General features: G+C 31.6%; 1 protein-coding gene across 2 annotated transcripts in view; it reads left to right on the top strand.

The window, feature by feature from the left end:
* Window positions 1-3,048: 3,048 nt before the first annotated feature.
* The window catches only part of LOC140051318 (dual specificity testis-specific protein kinase 1-like), a 30,058-nt gene continuing 15,548 nt past the window's right edge, over window positions 3,049-17,558 (top strand). Inside the window, exons 1-4 of one of the 2 annotated variants that reach the window (XM_072096489.1) lie at window positions 3,049-3,155; window positions 4,107-4,415; window positions 13,834-13,955; window positions 17,340-17,388. In XM_072096489.1, the coding sequence (XP_071952590.1) occupies window positions 4,158-4,415; window positions 13,834-13,955; window positions 17,340-17,388 (429 nt within the window). In that variant the 5' untranslated portion in view covers window positions 3,049-3,155; window positions 4,107-4,157. Of the gene's footprint in view, window positions 3,156-4,091; window positions 4,416-13,833; window positions 13,956-17,339; window positions 17,389-17,558 lie in introns of both variants that reach the window. The other variant, XM_072096490.1, reaches the window with a different exon arrangement.

The following is a 17,558-nucleotide window of genomic DNA, read 5'->3' as shown; positions in this document are numbered from 1 at the left end:
TGTTTTAAACAGATAGTTAATTGTCTCCGATGGTTTTTGTATGGGGTTAATGGAGAGTGAAAAAAGACAAAATATAGAACATTTGCAACGATGCCGATTTCTAGACCAATTTCGAAGTTAAACTAATTCCGCCGCCGGCATTGACATGATATACGAAGTCGAATTTTTAAAGTAGAAAACCCCATCTAAAATTTTGTCGCATCTGGATAGTTGAAATTTTAAAATTATCATAGGTGATTATGTATAGTTATAAGTATAGTGCAATTCTGGGCTCTATTTTCATTATTTAGCTCTGCCCCAACGGTGGGCTAGTACTGGAGACTTTAATTTCATATTTCAATGAAAAGGTGCACTTCCGGGGACAAGCTCTATTGTCCTGGTGTGATTCTTATATAGTTTGTTTCATATAATTTAAAATCATGTAAAGTTTTTGGGCGGGAAGCTATGCAGCTCTTTTTTAAAAATTGTTTTTGCTCAGCCCCAAGCATAGTGGGGTACTGAAGATTCTTATACATGTTATTTGAAAAAATAATAGATGTCATTTCCGGGGACCTTGCAACTCTATTTTAAACAGTTTGGTATGCCGTGCGTTGTTATGCAAATGAGTTTGTGCAGGTGTATTATGGGAAAGATGGTATGTTAGTTACGCGGTCAACACGCCACACTGTTATTCTTTCTTTTGACTGGATTGCATTTTCAGTATAAACGCAGTACTGCTTTCCAAAATAATGTTAATCTTTATTTTGTTCAAATCATGTTAATAAAACATTTTCCGGGCGGGAACCTAGCAGCTCTTCTCTTTTAGTTTGCAAAAGTAATCTCGAAAAGAACTGGGGAAAAGAAGCCCACCCACCCAAAAGTACTATAAAGGAAGGAGCACATGGGCTTCTTTTCGAGGTTATGGCAGTCTATTTAATGGAAAATAATGCCATGCAACTTTGTTTCGGATTTTAAAAAAGGTCCACTTGTTTTATAACCCTCAAAATATATCTCTTTCAAAATCAAAGAAAAACAATATTTATTTTCAATTCCAAAAAAAAAAAAAATATCCATAGAGGTTTCGAACCCAATCTGACAGACCTGAGAGCACCCAAACCTGGGCATTACCCGTTACGCCACAGTAGTAACAGCTGATAATAGTCTATTTATACGTGTATTACGTAATTCATCATTACTTCATAAATATCCTATTAACCTTGTTAAAACCACAATGGCCAGTTAGCTCAGTCGCCTGAGCGTCGTGTTGACAACATGTATGTCCTGGGTTCGATTCCCACGCTGGTCGGTGGAATAGAGTTAAAGGTATGCGACCACTGTGTTTGGGGTTCACAGAATTATACGTCCCCCTTGTAATGTGTCATTGGTCTTCCTCTTGTTCTTGGTTGTTCAGTAGAGATTGGTATAAATTTGGAAACATTGTTGACCGATGCTTCACATAATAAATGTTCATACTCACTTCTATCCATGACTACAAAGACAAAGGATCAGGAGTAGTAGTCATGGATAGAAGTGAGTATGAACATTTATTATGTAGACAAAGGATCAGGAGTAGTAGTCATGGATAGAAGTGAGTATGAACATTTATTATGTGAAGCATCGGTCAACAATGTTTCCAAATTTATACCAATCTCTACTGAACAACCAAGAACAAGAGGAAGACCAATGACACATTACCATCCACTCCTGAAAAGGGAGAAAGATATGATTTCAACGGTTCATAAAATTCTTCCAAAAGAAATTGCTAAATCAATTTGTCAAACCGGATCAAGGTTAGCTCATTTGTACGGATTGCCTAAAACACACAAAGAAAAGTAGGCTATGAGACCAATCTTGTCAGCAAATTTATTAATATTATGAATTTAACAATAACATAAATTAGAAAGTTCAATATTATTGAGCGGTCACTTTTGTCTCCGCAGAGTGCGTAAAAAAAAACAGTTTAAAAATCATAATCATAAATAAAAAATTGTCAGTAAATATTTGTCTTGGTTAAACTCATAATTTAGTTAAAATGTGGAAACTCATCATTAGCTAAGTGCCACCAGACCAAACTATTTCTCTGAATAATTATCATTATTTATTTTAAAAAGACCATTATGTCCATTTTAACTTACTAAAAATGGATTTATTGTATTGTGGTTATGATACATTCTGGGAGAATTTTAGAAGTGGTACAATCGAATACCAACATCATATTTTACTTGATGACCTTTATTTAGAATTTCCATTTGAGAGAATCGGTGAAATTGTAGACTATCACTGTAAACAATACTTAACTGCTGCATGGAGACATAGAAAGACTACACTTAATATATAATATATAAATATTTACCGCCCACCATATTATCTACCATTTATCTAATTCAATAATATATTATATTTTTATATATATATATTTTTTTTTTTTTTTTTTTTTTTTTTTTTTTTTTCTTTAAAATTATATAATGTAACCTAAATCTAAATAAAATAAATAAATAATACAGTACTAAAAATAAGACTAAATAATATAATAAAAATTGTATCACATTTAATTAAATTACAAATAACTATTAATATTAAATATAATAAGAACAAATAATCATATAAAAGTTGCATTTATTTTAATAATAACAGTATAATAAATCAATTAGCAATTATATATATATATATATATATATATATTTTTAGTAATAATAATGATAATATATTCGCTTAAAACTTGAAAATATTAATAATACTGATAATAAATAGATAATAACATTAACTCCATTATATAGGTTAAGTATTGTTCGATATGTAAGATTACCTTGTTTTTACTAATTTCATTTTACTTGTATAATTCGCTTCTTAGTTAAGACTTAAATGTTATTTTTTGATACTTTTCTTTTTGTTTTTACATTGCCTTGTAAATGAACGCACCGTCTTATAAACGTGTGCCGCTGATACAAAAGCGTTCGTTCAATAAATTTATCTTATCTTATCTTATCCAAAATTGAAATTGTTGAAACCCCCTCTATAATCTACACAAACCAAAATGCACATACACAAAAACAACATCAACACGGTGTCTGTGGACATATATGTTGGTTTTGGCGGAAGCAGCCTAGGCCTATAACTTAGAAATTGTGGCAATTCTACTACATATGCGATTTGTTTATCAGAAGTCGGTGAAACAGGTACTTCTACTTCTATTTAATTGACCGGGTCCTAGACGTATTTGTAGATTAAGTGTTGTAGCTTAAAACATGCTAGGCCTATTTATGCTCTCCTAGCAAGGCTAGCTAGGCCTAGTAGGCCTCTAGGCTCTAGCCGCCAATCATTTATTTAGTGTGTGTGTGTGGTAGACTAGGCCAATGGTAGGGTTAAGTAGACCAGCCAGGTGCCCAATTGAGTACTACTAGGCCTAGTACTACTACTACTATTCTAGGCCTAGAGGAAAGCCATATGGATACTGTACCTTCGTGCATTATGAATGGACAATTACATTTTTTATCTATGTTTGTATAAATAAATATGTTTTTTACATAACTTGACATTTTTTTAGCCAAAAGTACTGCTGTACAGTAGAATAGGCCTACTATTGTGCTCCTCTCCCTGTTGAATCATCACAGTTTTTTTACTTATTTTTTTTTATTAAAAAAATTATTCTTTTTTTTATAGCAATTTAAAAATCTAAATAATTTAACAGCACTACAACAGGCTGTATTTATACAGGGTAATAAAACAAAATCAGTAAACCAACCCAAAAAATAATAGGATAAATAAAAACAATACAATGCAATTGTATTAACTAAACATCACCCAATAGCTACAGAAATTTACATAGGAAGTTCCAGTAAGCAGTGTTATCAGGTATTGTCTGCTAGGTACTTCTACAGTAGGCCTACTATCAATTTCTACAGTCTATATTTACTCATCAGTACAGGTCATAAAATGAACTGAAGTGTCGTCATTTCATTGCGTCACCGACAAATTACATAACTAATCGCAGCAGTAACAGTAGCATAATGGTAGAGTATTACTATTAGTATATAGTAGATTCACTTACTAATCCTCAAAAAATAAACCTATGATTTTACTCACAATTAATATGTACATTTACTCTATAAAAGTTCACTTTTTTCTAGCATAACGATGTCAGAGCTTGAAACATAGCATACAAGGCATACAGTAGCCTGATGATGCTTCAACCAATGGAATCTGATGAGTCAACAACAGATAGCCCACCATCAACCAGTCCTAATGGCTGTGTCCAAAGAAAAACAACAGAAAAGAATAGGAATGCAACTCCTGCGAGACAGCGTAACAGTATTGCCGGTCGGATGCCATTGTCACCAGGTTACGGAGCTGTTGTGTCCGCACTTAGCAAGTTAAATCGTTTGGATGACTTTGTCTTGGAGCCAATTGCTAAAGGCTTTTTCTCAGATGTATCCAAAGTAAGTTGTTTTAAATTATTTTTTGTAAATTACGATTTGAGTATTTTTTTTAGCTAATTGTGAAAAAAAACAACATTTTTTGTGTTTCAATTTTAAGTAAAGACATGCAAAGCAGGGCTCATACAGCTAGCGCCCGCTTAAAGAAATTTTCTGCCAATGTAGTTTAAAAAAAATACATAAGTGTACTTTAGAAGTCAGCAGGTTGGATATGGTTGTCACACAGTATCTTTAGCCACAATACTTTTTTTTTGCAATCTGTTTCATACATTTTAGAGGATATAGATTCTGGTCATCATCATATTGATGACATGTTATTACAAAATTCTACCTTGCATCTCACAAAAAATATGTGTTAGAAACTACTGTATCTAGCATAAATTTAAAAAAAAACAATTTGTACCAAAAAAAAAAATTAACATTAACAATTTACTTTAAAAGAAAATAGTAATTGAACCGTAGACTACTGGATGGATGAGGCATCAAATTGATTGCTTTAAAAGAGCAACTTAATAAGTTATAATTTAATTCATTCTGTATACAAGGTAGCATCAAGCATATGTTCATTTATTTAAGCTTCTTTTCAAGCGGTCTGCAATATTTGCATGACCAAGTTTAGAAAATTTTGAAGAAAGGTGTTTACTTGCTGCTGATGTGTTGGAATGTGCAATTGTAACTTGAGATAGATTGATAGATCCAAGTGCTGCTTACCTGTGCAGTACCTGTTGTATTGTTGTTTGGATCCTCTTTTTATTTGTTCATTTTGGGACACAATCATGTGTTTGGCAATAACCATAATTAAAGGGTAATCTCAATTTAATTTAATAACTTAACCACAATAATTGATATCTTTGGTGTACAGTTTTAGCCTGTAGATTTCCACACTTGATTAAATCTGTTTTATTATCAACTAAACAGTTTCTGCCACAAAAACGTGTCTCTTTAAAAACTTAATTCATCTTAATCCATACATAACAGGTCTGTGAATTAATGAATATTTTTATATATAAAATTAATTTTTAGTTGTAGAATATTCAATTTAATATGATTCGTGAATATTTGTTTTCATCGCAAAGTTATTTTAATGAAATCCCAACCTTGGTATAATTTTTTTTAAAGTTAAGTTTAACTTTAATTGTACAGTATACTTTAAACTTTAATTAAACAATGAGTGGAAGGAATATACATGTTCTATTTTTGCACTTAAAGTGTAAAACATTCATTCTAAATACTTTATATAGTACTTAGCAGTAAAGTATTTTGATGAAGTAGTTTCGCTAGACTACTGCTACTGTTCTGCTGCTACTATCAATAAGTTAAGTTAAGTTAAGTTACATTTAGTGAAATTCGTTGATTCATTTATAATTTGTTAAAGTGCTCATGGACATGTCATAGTAAATGCCAACTACAAGAAGAGAATTGATCTAATGGTACTTGGACGACAGCAATACAAAATGTCAATCAGATTATATCAGCACTGCACAATTAGACTAAAAGTACAGATTATAAACTTATTAGGTCATTCAATGCAATGATCAGCTTTGGCTGAATGGACCACCATTCTTAAATATTGTTGGAAAAAAAACAGTTGTTGTTTTCAATAGATTTTCTATTTAAATTCCTCTTATTAATGTACTATACTAATTCAAACACATCTGTATTTTTCCCATATTTACTACTAGTAGTCCTGGGACACTATTTAAATTATATTTACTGTTGAAATCCATTTCTTGTCATGTCATTTCAATAAACGATACTTTTTCGGGTCAAAGAGAGATCCTAGTAGTCGTAAACAATTTGACGGATTCTTTGCCAAAAAATTTAACCAGTTTGAAGTCAAATAATATTTGAAGTTCAAACTTGAAGACGTTCATTAAAGTTTGCACATTTTATAAAGTTAGTACAAATTTATAAAGTTAGAGTATGCATTAGTACATACAGTAGACCTGAATATAACATCCTTCTCACTCACAGTTTTATGTTGAAATGTGTTTTACATTTATTTTATTTTATTTCAACAATATTTTATGAGGGTGGTCCATCCAGCATCAGCTGATCATTAGGGACCCTCAAACAATACAAACAGTAAATACAAAATAAACTATAAAAACACAAAATTAACAAAGATATACAAAATAAATATATATATATATACAAATCTATGTTTGTTTGTGTCAACTTCGTGTTTTACTTCTTGGATCTTTATAATGATAGCGATATTTTATGAATCTTGTGATTATTTTGACTTTGTACATATTTTTAGTTAGCTCTTCAAAAACTTGTTGGGTCTGGCCTTTCATTGACGCTAGTTAGAGATCAAAAGGGGCCATCTATTGCACTTTAAATATCCACCTAAGGGGGAGCGGTTAAAAAAAACTGTCATTCATTGTAAGAAAACGTCACGGTTGAGCAGTTATTTACATTGCAAATTGGTTTCTCATCTTTCATTCCATGCTTTTGACAGCCATTTAGCCGCCAGCTAATAAATAAACATATTCATAGAATTGTGTGTTTGTATTATTATTATAAAGAAGGGGAACAATCTGAACAGTGACTGACGACCAATACAAATGTATGCTTGTGATTTAGATTTTAAAATTTAATAAAACTATGTTGATGACGTATGTACAGTAATAATATTTAATTCCACAAATAAATTCCACAAATTCCTGAATAAATATTATACAATTTTTTTTCTCACACTATTTTAACAATCAACCATTCTGCTGTATTTTTGAAACAAATTCTTCAATAACCGTAATAACTATTAAATCATTATGAATGAACTTTATAATTTGTATAAAATACAATGAATGTACAGTTAATATAAAATAAAATTATAAAATTAAAAATTAATCAACCAGTTCGACAAATTAAAATAAATTCAATTTGTTAAAATAATTATTATTGCTGCAACAAGCACAGTTACACTACACTACTGTAGTACCAACTACAGTAGTATATTTTTACACTGTTTAAACTGGACTGTAATGCCTCATTTTATCGTCCCATACCCGGGTTACTTAATTTGAATAAACTCTGCATTTTGCAGCCAGTGCATTAGAATTATTGTTATTATATGCACCAGAGTACTGTTCCATGCTATATAATTAATCTTCTAATCTATTAAATCTTTGTTCTTAACCTTGATTGGAAATCTACACTCAACAACAGCTAATTACTGGTGAGTACTTTAAAATCCTTTAGTGCATTTCATGCCTAGCTTGCACAACCTTCAATTATTTTGCAGAATGTTTTGCAGTATTTCATTTACAGAAATAAATAATGATAATAAACTACCAAAGATAGCATACTTACCATCTTATGATATAAAGTTGCCTAAAAATACTAAAATACATGGTTGTTTGCCTCTATAACAACAAAAAGTTGTTTTCCCCTAAATTTGTTTAAAGCAAAAAGTTAGGCCCTGTTTCTGCTGCCAACCCAAATATACCGTATAAATATACCGTATAAATATATGGTATATGAAATTCGTGCACCGTTTCCGCTGCACATACTTCGTGGGTGGGCTGTAAAAAAGTTGGCTTTCATTACCCAAAATGAATTTCGTGAGACGGAAGTATGGATTGACCTAGAGTCTCGTGTAGTGAGGTTACATGACAAAAACAAAGCAATGATGGTTTCTCAAAACGTTGTAGCATTGCTTTCTATTTTAAATTTAATGAGCAGAAGTGGCAACGAATTTACACCGCACAACTTCAATCTAGAAATGTAGAATGGGCATTGACTAGATTTATGCAAAGAAGACGACGGCGTTTGCCGATAACTTTGGCGTTATTAAGTCTACCACAAATTCTGCTTTTATTTTGTTTGAGATACTTTTGTAAATCTCGGTATCTCTTCTCTTACCATGTAGTCTCCCCCCAACCTTCACTTCTCCCCACAATTGAATTGCAAAAATAGTTATTTCTTCAGTCCACAGTGATATTTTGATCTGTTGCTTGCTTATACACGTGTGTGTCAATGCAGCAGAAAAAGCAAACAAACGCGTCACGCTCTGTTAGTTTTTGACCTCGTGTCATGGGCCGGGTCACATATACGGTATATTTTGAGTGCAGCAGAAACGGGGTACAAAATATACGGTATATTTTGGAATATACCGTATAATATCCGATGGGGATATTTATGCGGTATATATACCGTATATATATACGGTATATTTTTTAGGAGACCCATTTCTGCTGCCAAAAAATATACTGTAAATAAAATATACCGTATATATACCGTATATATATACGGTATATTTTTTAGGAGACCCGTTTCTGCTGCCAAAAAATATACCGTAAATAAAATATACCGTATATATACGGTATATTTTTGGCAGCAGAAACGGGGCCTTACTGATACTTGGTAATAAAGCCAGACTAGTTCTAACATTGATGATCCAATACAGTTACATTATGTGAGCTAAAAATACATAGTCAACTTCATTTCCCTTTGTTCTTTCTAAATTTATGGAATAACATAAACATCACGTTTTCACTTAACTTTTAAATTTTAAAATAATAACTTTTTTTTTTATACCAATTGTTTCTATTTTATATTTATAAACAAAGTTTACAGAAGTCAGGAATGTTGTTATTCAATTCCTTTGTTATACTTCACTAAACTGTAGTTTCAATTTCACATTGTTTATTTAAATGATGTTTAAATACAACATTGTATTGTTTATAGCGTTTGAATGTCCTCGTTATATTCTCAGTTATTGTTTCATTTTCTTTCTCAGCAGCCTATCATCAGCTTGTTATCTTATCAAACTGTTCCGTTTAATAGATGTGGCTTCTGTTTTTCTGTTGAAGTTCTATTGTTAGTAGTTGTTTGTTTGTGATGAGGGTGAGATGTTGGCTTATTTCCACCAAGTACCCTTTGATATGGCACCTCCACATGTCCTTGGAGACTTTAATGTCACCAATAAGGATACATTAACCACAAAAATCATCATAATAATACATATTTGGCAATATATGTTTAGGGCCTGCATCTGCTGTAGCACCAAATATACCGTTTATTTCAATAATTATATTTTTAGACTGACTACATTTTCTACACGCCAATAGCCGTTTAAATTTGTGGGTGGTCAAAAACGTTAATATTATCCAAAATGCAATGAGATTAAGCAGTCAAACATCCGAGATACTACATTTGTCAATCACATAACCGTTATTTTTCGTTGAATTTTCACCCTGCGATTTGACCGGTTTATTGAAAATTTTCCAGTTTCTCCTGCCAAGAAACACCAGAACCATAAGGCTAGGCTATAGAATGTCTTGTCTGCCCAATGGGTTTGTCATAAAGTGAGTCTTCAGAATAAAACATCTCTTACCTAACCACTTGGCCATTGACTCACTATTTAAATCATCGTATTTATTTAAAGTGATTGCTTTAATTCCTTGTGATTTATAAAACACTTGAATTTAATTTATCATATTTTCCAATCCAATTCAACCACAGGATTATTGCTTTTGAATATTATGTTTTTATTTTAAAGTCAGGCAGATTGACAGGTCAGCACAAAGGTCAACACACAAAGGTCAACATACAAAGGTCAAAAGGTCAACATACAATGGGTTTACAACTGATACTCCATCCTGACAAACTTCATAATTAATTTTAATTAATAACTTCCTGAATAATATCAGATCAGATAATACCAAATAAACATTGATCAAAATCAGTTATATTGATATGTGAAGTTAAAACCAGGCAAAACAAAGAATATAGAAAAGTTCAATTATCTTTTTTTTTACACATGTCAGTTTGGGCATGTGGACTGGAGCAGATTTTCTGACTGTTTGGCACATTATGAAAGCGAAAGGCCAACGGTCTACCATTTGGCACTTCCACACTGGACAAAAAACCTGGAAACGAGTCTTTTCATGGTGTCGTCCATAATTATTACGTTTTACTGTAATTTCCCATAATTTACAGCAAATCATAATTTATTTTCCTCTTAAATCTACATTTCTGTACATCTGTAATTACAGTAGGCATAATTTTCTGTAGTAATAATGGCAGACATTCTGTAGACTTGCAATGAGTAGGTGGAATGATATGATTGATAATTATTGATTAATGTCAATGTCATTGCCATGTTTACCAGACTCTGTGAATTAAACCTCCGCACAGCAGTGTTGCTGCTGGTCAGTGTCACTGTACAGTATACAGTCCACTCTCCCAATACCAGACACATTTCGGCTGGCCAAATACTGTATGTTTGGTTTTCGGAATGTGTTTTTGAAAAGTAATTTGGGACGTTTTGGTCCTCAAGAAAATTCTGGTATTGGGAGAGTTTCTGGTTTTCAGAGAGTCTGTTAAATGAAAAGTCGACTGTGAAAAATCAGTCATTTGGTACAAGATTGCTTGGCAAAGTGGCTATAAAGATAACAGCATTACTAATATTAATATAAGGTGTATACTAGTAGTAGACCTTGACATTTTTCTCTAATTTAATCGCATATAGAAAGACTTTTGGACCCGTTTATGTTGTGCTAGGAAATAACTTGTAAATACTGATAGAATTACCTTCATTTTATTGCCAACAGGACAAATAAAATGGTCTCAAATCAACTATCAAAGACACCCAATCAGTAATTGTTTTACGCTATGTGCCTTTGACCATTTTTCGTAAAAATCCCTATATTGCAAAATGAATATTGTTCAACATAAAAGTAAAAATGATATGAATGGCGTACTAATACCACCAGTTTTTCAGGGAGCAAAATTACTGAATATGGTAACAAAAAAAATGATTTGGTATTTCAGAAGAAATGTAACTGTGTGGAAGCAATTTTTTTTAATAGCAATCTATTATTAATGTTATGGCTTTTGGATGTGTTTTCTACTATTTGTACCTTCTTATTTTAAGTGTTTTGTATTGGTTGTCTTGCTTACCCTTTCATGCTCTGACCTCCAAGCTGTGACCTGGGATGTTGGTTTATACCTTATATGTTTTTTTTTATTTGAAATAAAAGATGATTTTACTACTTTAGAATTTTCCTTTTCAAATTGCTGTTTTGTTGGTTTACTACTTGTCCAGTAGGCCTACATCAATTGAAAGATCAGTTAATATTGGAAGTAACAACACAATGTGTACAATAGATATAAAGAGATCGTGATGATTACCGTAGGCTATACACGTCAATATTGTTAGAAACAGGAAATAAACACATCCCCCTTCCTGGTTCATTCCTATAAAGTTTCAAACAATATCTATAATGCTTCCAATGTCCGATAGGCTAACAATGAATCCGTTTTAGATATTACTCACAATTTCATTTTGAAATACCTGACAGCTTATCTAACTGGTTCAATAAACTTGAGTTCATTTTTACCTTTATATTGTATTCTTCAAATCCCCAGTAAGCTGTTATTATTAACAAAATAGATTTTATAAAATAAGGATTTCATGGTAATGAAAGTAATAATGATGATACTGTAATTATAGTAACACATAAAACTGGTATTGTATATCCTCGAGTCTAATCCCACTTCGGGTCTAATCCCACTTCGGGTCTAATCCCATCCCTTACTTCTGTGTTTCATTCACAAACAGGCATATCTCCGGTTATAGTCCCAGTATTGACTTTTGGTCTGGATATAGGCCTATCTTTAGTCAGTTCAGATGAGTTTTTACAAGAAATGCTTACGAATACTAATAATTTTTTTCCTGAACCAAGGTTCTCCCGGGGATTATTCCATGCCGGCCCAATTTCGTGTTCTAGAGGGGTGGGATTATACCAGAGGATTATTAATAATACTGTTCTATAAATGACCTGTTTTTGATTGTTTTTTTTTCTTTATTGAGATACTGTATACATTATATTTGTATGACAACTTGTACTGTACAGTAAGGGCTTGTCTGCTACATACCAAACATTTATTTCATAATAGAATTTAAAAAAAAATGTTTAATATCCGTGGGTGGTCGTCAATAAAACATTAGCATTACCTAACAACATGCAATGTGCTCAGGCTGTCAAACAATTAACCATTATTTTGCAATGCAGCTGAATAGCAACCAGTTTACAACATCCAAGCAAAATGAGAACCAGTGTTGACATTTGGATATTTATACTTATTTATACTTAGATACTTATTCACAAAGTTTATTAATCGTTTATTTGCTCGCAGCAGAAACAGACCTTTAGATCAAATCTGTTTCTGTTTATGCAAGGAAAACATTTGATAGTGTACTGTAGCAGATCAAATCTATCTGTTTCTGTTAGATTCAAGTAAAAACATTTGATAGTGTACTGTAGCCGATCAAATCTATCTGTTTCTGTTAGATTCAAGTACAAACATTTGATAGTGTACTGTAGCTGATCAGATTCCAGTAGAGCCAAATCATCCATGTTAATTACAATAAAGCGTGCGCTTACATAACACAAAGAACACCAAAATACTAAACTTGTCTCGAAATGGTTCATTAGTCTATATAAATAAAACAGTGAAAACTAGAAGGAATAATACATAGCTTGTGAACAGTCTGGTATTGTAACTATCTCTTGAACTGTTATCAGACAAATAGCCTCTTTATATACTTCTACTCAATTATCTTAAATAAATATCTTTTGCTTTTTTAGCTACTGGTGTGAAAGATTATAGCATTAGATCCACTCTTGCGTATGGTTAAAATGATAAATCGTTTCCTTAATTCACTTAGATCAGAAGTTCATCTATCCTTATCAATTTATAACATTTCTTTAAAAATAGTGTTCTTAAAATTGCAAAAAAAATAAATAAAGTACAATATACTGTAATATGCCTAGTATTACAATAATAAATGGCCAAAAAATCAGATACAACAAGTATTTACTATAATTGAGACAGAATAAAAATAAATTTAAAATTTAACTGTTTAAAATGTTTTGCCTATTTCTGTCGCTAGAAAATAAACTTTAAAATGTCATCCAAAATTATTGTTGTAAACTCTGTATAGTAAATATGAATACACTTTTCATACTTAAATTTATAATCTGCGTGTAAGAACAAAAGTAATTGACAAAAAAACAGAGGAAAATAGGTAAATAAATGGCGTTTAATTTCAACAATGTATGTATGTATATATTTTTCAATTCTGGCAGATATACGTAGACCTTTTTCTCTAATCTTTTTTCTTCAACGTTCAACCATCTGATGCTACATGAATTATAGATCGTTAAAAATGCCAGAACAAAATCATTCATTAATAATGACTACTTACTACAAAACGTACTTTACTGCAATTACTGAACATGTACTATACACATTTTGTACAATGTCTTGGTGTGTCTTTATGTAATTGTAAGCATATTAATAAAGACAATGTAATTTGCTGTATGAGTAACAGCACCATGAGCAATGGACTATCATTCGAATGACGTTATTGAAGTCTGTATGACGTATTTTCTTCATTTTACAGGTTTGGCATCGAATAAGTGGAGAAGTAATGGTGCTCAAGATGAATACACGCTATGACAACAGAGCTAATGTTATACATGAAGTTGAACTACTCAATAGATTAACGCACAAAAACATTGTCAGGTAAATCGTTTTTATTTTACTTCACATTTAAAAGTTAATTCTTTCCTCTCTTCAGTTTCTTTTCTCTTTCTATTCCTTCTCTTTCTATTATTTCTCTTTCTATCCCTTCTTTTCTATTATTTCTCTTTCTATCCCTTCTTTTCTATCCCTTCTTTTCTATCCCCATTCTTTCTATCTTTTCTCTTTCTATCCCCTTCTCTTTCTATTATTTCTCTTTCTATCCCCTTCTCTTTCTATTATTTCTCTTTCTATCCCTTCTTTTCTATCCCTTCTTTTCTATCCCCATTCTTTCTATCTTTTCTCTTTCTATCCCCTTCTCTTTCTATTATTTCTCTTTCTATCCCCTTCTCTTTCTATTATTTCTCTTTCTATCCCTTCTTTTCTATCCCCTTTCTTTCTATCTTTTCTGTTTCTATCCCCTCACTTTTTATCCCCTCTCTTTCTATCCCCTCTCTTTCTATCCCCTTCCTCTCTATCTTTTCTTTTTCTCTCTCTCTCTTTCTATCTTTTCTCTTTCTATCCCCTCTCTTTCTATCTTTTCTCTTTTTATCCCCTCTCTTTCTATCCCCTTCCTTTCTATCCTTTCTTTTTCTATCCCCTCTTTTTCTATCCCCTCTTTTTCTATCCTCTCTCTTTCTATCCTTTCTTTATTATCCCCTCACATTCCCTTCTTAATACATACCGGTAAATACTGTGGCACAATTACCTAAATGTTTTAAAGGACATAGTAGCAGCCGAGAGTCTATTTACCACATGACTGATGTCTGAATACTATTTTAACTCATAACATGACAAACTAATCACATGACAAACTCATAAAAGCATTTAAAGGAAACATTAAATATATGCCCATTAGCCAGCATATCATGAAATAAAATTTAATTATGTGACACGTGAAGGCTGTGTACTACTACATTTTAAAACATTTGAATGAAATATCAGAATTCTGTTTTCCTTCATACAGTACTGTACTGTTTTTTAATTAAATGTATCCTATTTTTTAAGAATGAACAAATCCAACGCCTTGTTTGTGTGAATCAAAACTCTTCAATGACAATAATTTGATGAATGCAAAGATGTCTAAACATAAATAATAAAGAACATAGAATAGGTGATATTATAGTGCATAATTAATAAAGTTAGTTAAAACGAACAAAAATAATAATTTCATTCATTATAAGACAAAATAAACTGTTTAAAATAAATGTTACTATTGATGTTAAAGTAGAATATTCTACAAATCATTATTTTTTCCAGTGAGACAATATATCTTTAACAATTTTAAAGTAATGTTTAAATTCATTTTTGTTATCACAATACATCAAGTATGTAAACCAAACATACACCTTTTCAGTAAATAATACAAGTAAATCTGCATCTGCTCCTGGCGTAATGATAGTGATACTCAATGATACGTCATACTGCTTCTGATTGGCCACCAATTGTTAGAATAATAATTTATTGCAATCTTTCCTTTTAAATCTTATGCATCCTTGTAATTTACATGCCAACAGGAAACAAAATATCTGAGAAATCAGTTGGTAGTCTGATATTTAAGAAGGGCGATATGGCATTAAATGGGTCAAATAAGGTAGATTAAAAATGAATTTGTTTCCAAACTGAATATCTGTAAATCTCTGTCTACCTATCAAACTAGTTTGACAAAAAAATGTGCCCAAATATGGTAGTGATATGCTTAAATATGGTAGTGATATGACATCATCACGTCAATATGGGCACATCACATTTTTTTGTTACATAAAGTTTGATAGTGTAGACCATGGAGAAATCAGTTAGCTAACTGATTTCTCCATGTGTAGACAGAGCTTAACAGTAAGTGTTCTGTACTAGTTTCCAAGAGACAAAATACAAAAAAGAACCAAGAATATGGATTTACTGTCAGAATGTCCTGATTGGGTTTAAAGTACATAGTATAAACAACAAGATGATTGGACAACAAAGCAGCATTTACACAAAGAAATATGTCATGTTCAAATTAATTTACACTAGAATGTAAATACAGTATGTGGTCACTTTCATTTCAATGGAACCATGTGATGTTTATAATGGTCATACTTTAAATGGCAAGTTAAAACATTTGCCCTTTTTACTATCTTTGCAACAGTATGTAACAAAATTCAAATTTTGGGTTTGAACTACGGACATAGACCCAATTATACGTGTAACCATACATGGACTAAAAAAAAGTTACTATGATGCTATTCCCATATCCCATGTTCGGTGTTCAGACCTTTGACGAACTATAGTATGATTCCCTTTAGTTACCAACTTTACAAATTGACAACAAATTATCAATATTAAATCCAGCAAGAAGTTTTATTTTGCTTCTTTTTGGATGATTTACTTCTTCACCCACAAACAGTGGCTGCTGAATACAGTCAAAACAAAGCAGCGATTGCGTCGCTTGCTACTACAGTAGTAAGTAGTGCCTTGAACATAAAGCCAGCTCAGAGCTCTAAGCTAGGCCGCGCATCTTTTTACAAATGTAAGGTAAACTTGTCAACACAAGCTTGCAGTTTAAAGTGTAATTGAAAAATCCACCAAATTTGTCCGGTTTTTTATACAGTTGTTTATTGCAAAATTTATACCCGAAGAACAATTTAATTTCCGAACGCAACCATTTACATGTGCAAATTCTAAAGTCTGAACAGGCCCTTACTTTTTTGTTATGACAGACATTTTGTATTCACACTGAATGCATTACAAGATAAATATGCTTCATCCATGCATGGAGGTATAATTTATACCTCCATGATTCATGTAAACAAGTTGCCCTAAATATAATAATTAATATATGCAGCTTTACCAAACATGTTGAATAACAAACCTTATTCATGTTTTATGACTTCCAGCTATATATAAATTTACAATGTAAATAAGCCAAAATTTGCAAATTTCATTATTTCATTTCATCATATAAATTGAAAGTAATAAATGACCTTGAAAATATGAATAGTAGTAGATAAAAATCTATTTATAGGTTAACCTTTGACACATTGACATAGTTATTATAGAATGCATCTGCATTTACAGTATGTACTCTACCAACAAAAAGTATACAGTTTGAATAGTACTGTTAAATATTTATTTAAATTTCTACTATGACATGCTTTCAATGTACAGTAACTCTCTGGTGAATGAGTTTAAAGCTCTGTCTACACTATCAAACTTTATGTGACAAAAATAATGTGATGTGCCTATGTATGGACATGATGATTTCATATCACTACCATATTTGGGCACATCATTTTTTGTCAAACTAGTTTTATATTGCGCTTCTGGAATTTCTTCTTTTCTTTGACTGATTGTTATCATTTATACTACATTGTTATTTATGATTAAATAAAATGTTGTTATTTATAGATTCAAAGGAGTGTGTGTACATAATGGACAACTACATGCGTTAACTGAGGTTAGTAATCTAAATTTACTAGATTTATGACAAATGTCCATGTAATACTGTATACATGTCAAGTTTGAGATTGCTACTAGTTTATCAATAGCAATTGTGACAAAATGTCCCCCTCCCGCTATTAACTCCCCGTCCCCAAATGCAAAAAAGTGGGTTGAAACGTCTTCTTG

Source organism: Antedon mediterranea, chromosome 6, assembly GCF_964355755.1.
Source record: "Antedon mediterranea chromosome 6, ecAntMedi1.1, whole genome shotgun sequence".
In the NCBI taxonomy this organism is placed as follows: domain Eukaryota; kingdom Metazoa; phylum Echinodermata; class Crinoidea; order Comatulida; family Antedonidae; genus Antedon; species Antedon mediterranea.
The sequence above is the reverse complement of the archived record's forward strand: the minus strand, read 5'-3'. Positions and strand labels throughout refer to the sequence as shown.